Genomic DNA, 5,887 nt, shown 5'->3' with positions numbered 1-5,887 from the left:
AAAACTGACCAATACTGTGTCTGAGTACTGAACCATATAATCTATACAGAAGTTAAAACTGACCAATACTGTGTCTGAGTACTGAACCATATAATCTATACAGAAGTTAAAACTGACCAATACTGTGTCTGAGTACTGAACCATATAATCTATACAGAAGTTAAAACTGACCAATACTGTGTCTGAGTACTGAACCGTATAATCTATACAGAAGTTAAAACTGACCAATACTGTGTCTGAGTACTGAACCGTATAATCTATACAGAAGTTAAAACTCACAAATACTGTGTAACAAAATAAAAAATGGATACTAGTTGCTCCCCATTTGTTAACCCTGGTTTGTAGTTCCGATTGTTCAGCAAGTGAACAGGCACCAAAAGCTAAGATCCTACCTTCGAACCCACATTCCACAAGAAGACTTGACAGGTAGACAGCTGTTTTACCTATGCCAATGTTGGTGATGACTACGTCAGTCTTACCAAGAACTGGAGCCGGAGGTGGTCTGGGCTTATTTAATAACCTGGCTAATATCAGCGAATTTGGAGACATTGGTTTTTGGATGTTCTTTTTCTCCCATTCTAAGGCAAGTGCTTTTCTCAGACACTGGGGTCCTAAACAACTAACACTTTCCTGGAATTTATAAATACAAAATCTAGTTATTGTTCTTCCATCAGATGTCGTTGTGGTGCAATCAAAGACAACAAAAACAAAATTCAAAACATAATACTTTATAATACAACGCACAGTTTAGATGCAGCTATAGAATAGAGGTCGCTGGTGTAGTCACATCCAAATTAAAAATAATAATAAAAAGAAGTGATTACTTACGGGTTTTTATCATCTATATTACAACAGTCAACAGTACGTATCAACATCTATATTACAACAGTCAACATTACGTATCAACATCTATATTACAACATTCAACAGTACGTATCAACATCTATATTACAACAGTCAACATTACGTATCAACATCTATATTACAACATTCAACAGTACGTATCAACATCTATATTACAACAGTCAACATTACGTATCAACATCTATATTACAACAGTCAACATTACGTATCAACATCTATATTACAACAGTCAACAGTACGTATCAACATCTATATTACAACAGTCAACATTACGTATCAACATCTATATTACAACACTCAAGATTAGGTATCAACATCTATATTACAACAGTCAACATTTACGTATCAACATCTATATTACAACAGTCAACAGTACGTATCAACATCTATATTACAACAGTCAACAATACGTATCAACATCTATATTACAACAGTCAACAGTACGTATCAACATCTATATTACAACATTCAACATTAGGTATCAACATCTATATTACAACAGTCAACAGTACGTATCGCTATCTGTATTACAACAGTCAACAATACGTATCACTATCTACAGTACAATACAAAACAATACGTCGTTTTCGTTTGTCGTCGGCTTCACTGAATAAAAATTTAAAGGGTATTAAATTTGAACCGTTTGCTGATTATTAAATTCGATCTTTAGCAAAGTTCCTCAAAATTCGTTCATCCACTTCCTCACAACAGCTTATCACTTAAATACACCAAACAAATGGACTGTTATATTGATGTTGTGATAATAAATGGACTGTTATATATATATTGTGATAACAAATGGACTATTATATAAATGTTGTGATAACAAATGTACTATTATATAAATGTTGTGATAACAAATAGACTATTATATAGATATTGTGATAACAACTGGACCATTATATAGATATTGTGATAACAAATGGACTGTTATATAGATATTGTGATAACAAATGGACTATTATATAGATGTTGTGATAACAACTGGACCATTATATAGATATTGTGATAACAACTGGACTGTTATATAGATATTGGGATAACAAATAGACTATTATATAGATGTTGTGATAACAATTGGACCATTATATAGATATTGTGATAACAAATGGACTATTATATAGATATTGTGATAACAACTGAACCATTACATAGATGTTGAGATAACAAATCGAATCATGACTCAGAGTAAACATTTTGTAAAATGAAATATTGTACTAACTTGAACAACAAGAATATCTTTCTTTAGCACGCGGCTCCACAAGAGGCGTTCTTTGTCACACGGAAGGAAGCACAAAATGTCCGCAACATGTCGCTCTGAGAATAAGTAAGGTAATGGAATCCCAGGGTCATGTAGTGGTGTGACTGTGATGCCTTCATTTTGTAATTCGTTTATGATCGACTGAATGCTGTAAAAGAGTTATTAAATAGAACAAAACTTACATGATCTATTAGAATTTTTATTTTATCTATAAATCAGTGCCTCAACAGTCATACTTATATCTTTGTCAGCAACCAATTCTAATCTAATGGTAACTACAACTGTTCAATGATAAAATATAACTTCATTCGTCACGAGATTTCTGTTATCTAAAAATACTTAAAAAAACAGCATGAAAACATTATTTAATAATAATAATAATCACGTTTACCTGACATGATGCTTATTACGATTCACCCAGGCCCACAAACTTAGTCTTGCTTTGGAATTATTATTAGTATCTTTCCATACGCCTCGGGCAATTCTGTAGATACAAGGTGATGAAGGAATCAAATCGTCTAAAGATTTAGCGTTTCTTTTAATTCTTAATCGTGCAAAAGCAGCATTAAATTTAGTCCTCATTTTCACCATCACGTTTTCAAGGTCCTCAATGTCCGGATCCGACTCCTCATGAGAAAATTTTACCCGACGAAGAAACCGGCGAAGTCGACAGTCGTGTAGGATGACAAAAATAAGTGCTTTGTGTACCTGATACTGGGATAATACATTAACTGGTGACGTAGGAAACATTAAAGAAATACTTTAGGTTAAAACGCTTCACATTTAAGGAGTCTTTGCTTTAATCTAATGTTCCGAGCTCTTCAATATGCTAGCCAAAACGTAGAAAATGTGTGAAATATGTAAAATATTTGTCATTATTCCAGTCCATGTTTCTAAAATACATATCCGAGTTTTAAGTAAAAAGTAATGCTTCTGGAGCTTAACTAAATATAAAAATGAACTGTACTTGTAAGAAATAGTTGTGGTTTTTTTCGAAGAATGCTATGACTCCAAAAGACTTAAAAACAAATGTTTTAATGTTCAAGTTAAGAAGTGTTCCTAGCACTAAGAGTCAATTTAGATATATTCTGACTTGTCTAAAATACGAATCTGTCCTTAATAAAAGTCCAGGAAGAGTTATTAGATCTCTCAAAAGGATTAAAATGAGAATCTTTGGGTCAAGTATGATAAACAAATATTGTAGTTCTCTAAGATAAACAACCAAATGAATTAGGCAGCTACAATGTGACAAAACCTGAGGCATGTTGAATCCGTGTAAGAGGGAAACTACGTGGTCAACGTTTTGAATTCGTCACAATGTAAAGTTTAATTTATTCGTAACACACTGACTGACATGGTGATAAATTTAATGAACAAACTTTACCAATATATATTCCTGTTGAATGAATAAACTTTACTAATATATATATTCCTGTTTAATGAACAAACTTTACCAATATATATATTCCTGTTGACACAAACTTTACCAATATATATATTCCTGTTGACACAAACTTTACCAATATATATTCCTGTTGAATGAACAAACTTTACCAATATATATTCCTGTTGAATGAATAAACTTTACCAATATATATTCCTGTTGAATGAACAAACTTTACCAATATATATTCCTGTTGAATGAACAAACTTTACCAAAATATATTCCTGTTGAATGAACAAACTTTACCAATATATATATTCCTCTTGAATGAACAAACTTTACCAATATATATTCCTGTTGTGTGACACAAACATCCCCACGTATATTTCTGTTGAATTAGACAACATTCCCCACGTATATTCTTACCGAGTAGCCCAAACATCACCACGTATATTTCTGTTGGATCAGACAATATTCCCCACGTATATTCCTATTGAGTAGCCCAAACATCCCCACGTATATTTCTGTTGGATCAGACAACATTCCCCACGTATATTCCTATTGAGTAGCCCAAACATCCCCACGTATATTTCTGTTGGATTAGACAACATTCCCCACGTATATTCTTGTTGAATGAACCAAACATCCCCACGTATATTTCTGTTGGATCAGACAACATTCCCCACGTATATTCTTACTGATTAGCCCAAACATCCCCACGTATATTTCTGTTGGATTAGACAACATTCCCCACGTATATTCTTGTTGAATGAACCAAAATACCGACATACTTCTCCATCAAAACTATAATTATATCTACTGTTAAGTTACAAAACTTTTAAACTTTACATTGAGTTGATGAGTGAATACATGTACATTAAGCTATCAGATATTTCTGGCGTATATTAGACGATAAGTAACATGGTCATCTATCGATGACTTAACTTTATAAACTGTGTAGTTAATATTAATGTTATTCGATAGATAAGTAAAAGAATCTACGTTCTAGTTCGATTTACGTGTACACATGCATACATATAATGTATTAGTTATACACATATTCAACCATATATGTGGCTAACCTGGGGATATTTGAGGAAGAAAGAGCATTCCTCCAATACCTCATCATATATGGGTCTGTCTGAAAAAAATATATACATAGTTTCAAAGTTATAAACTCAGAGTAACTTAGGACTGCCTCATTTACTAAGTACATATGAAATTATTTATTGAAATCCAAAAGAATTGTTATGAGATACTGTAAAAATTGGGACTTACGAAGTCTGTAATTTTACACTTGACAATGTAGCCCAAAACAGATCTTATCCTAATGTAGCCCAAAACAGATCTTATCCTAATGTAGCTGAAAATAAATCTTATTCTAATGTAGCTCAAAATAGATCTTATCCTAATGTAGCTCAAAATAGATCTTATCCTAATGTAGCTCAAAATAGATCTTATCCTAATGTAGCCCAAAACAGATCTTATCCTAATGTAGCTCAAAATAGATCTTATCCTAATGTAGCCCAAAACAGATCTTATCGTAATGTAGCTCAAAATAGATCTTATCCTAATGTAGCCCAAAACAGATCTTATCGTAATGTAGCTCAAAATAGATCTTATCCTAATGTAGCTCAAAATAGATCTTATCCTAATGTAGCCCAAAACAGATCTTATCGTAATGTAGCTCAAAATAGATCTTATTCTAATGTAGCCCAAAATAGATCTTATTCTAATATAGCCCAAAACAGAGCTATATCCTAATGTAGCCCAAAACAGAGCTTATCCTAATGTAGCCCAAAACAGACCTATATCATAATGTAGCCCAAAACAGATCTTATCCTAATGTAGCCCAAAACAGATTTTATCCTAATGTAGCTCAAAATAAATCTTATTCTAATGTAGCCCAAAATAGATCTTATTCTAATGTAGCCCAAAACACAGCTATATCCTAATGTAGACCAAAACAGAGCTTATCCTAATGTAGCCCAAAACAGAGATATATCCTCATGTAGCCCAAAACAAAGCTATATCCTAATGTAGCCCAAAACAGATCTTATTCCTAATGTAGCCCAAAACAGAACTTATCCTAATGTAGCTCAAAACAGAGCTATATTCTAATGTAGCCCAAAACAGAGCTATATCCTAATGTAGCCCAAAACAGAGCTATATCCTAATGTAGCCCAAAACGGAGCTTATCCTAATGTAGCCCAAAACAGATCTTATCCTAATGTAGCTCAACATAAATCTTATTCTGATGTAGCCCAAAACAGAGCTTATCCTAATGTAGCCCAAAACAAAGCTATATCCTAATGTAGCCCAAAACAGAGCTTTTTCCTAATGTAGCCCAAAACAGAGCTTTTCCAATTAAATTTCCT

The 5,887-nt window shown here is 32.8% G+C and overlaps 1 protein-coding gene across 1 annotated transcript in view; it reads right to left on the bottom strand.

Moving 5' to 3' along the window:
• Positions 1-5,887, bottom strand: part of LOC111089626 — a gene marked incomplete at its 3' end in the record, with an annotated part of 31,149 nt that overhangs the window by 10,688 nt on the left and 14,574 nt on the right. The window contains exons 3-5 of the mRNA XM_022402483.1: positions 2,517-2,856; positions 2,087-2,273; positions 393-630 (exon numbers count right to left, since the gene is read on the bottom strand). Of these exons, the coding sequence (XP_022258191.1) occupies positions 393-630; positions 2,087-2,273; positions 2,517-2,856 (765 nt within the window). The remainder of the gene's footprint in view (positions 1-392; positions 631-2,086; positions 2,274-2,516; positions 2,857-5,887) is intronic.

This window comes from Limulus polyphemus, unplaced genomic scaffold, assembly GCF_000517525.1.
Source record: "Limulus polyphemus unplaced genomic scaffold, Limulus_polyphemus-2.1.2 Scaffold6825, whole genome shotgun sequence".
In the NCBI taxonomy this organism is placed as follows: domain Eukaryota; kingdom Metazoa; phylum Arthropoda; class Merostomata; order Xiphosura; family Limulidae; genus Limulus; species Limulus polyphemus.
The sequence above is the reverse complement of the archived record's forward strand: the minus strand, read 5'-3'. Positions and strand labels throughout refer to the sequence as shown.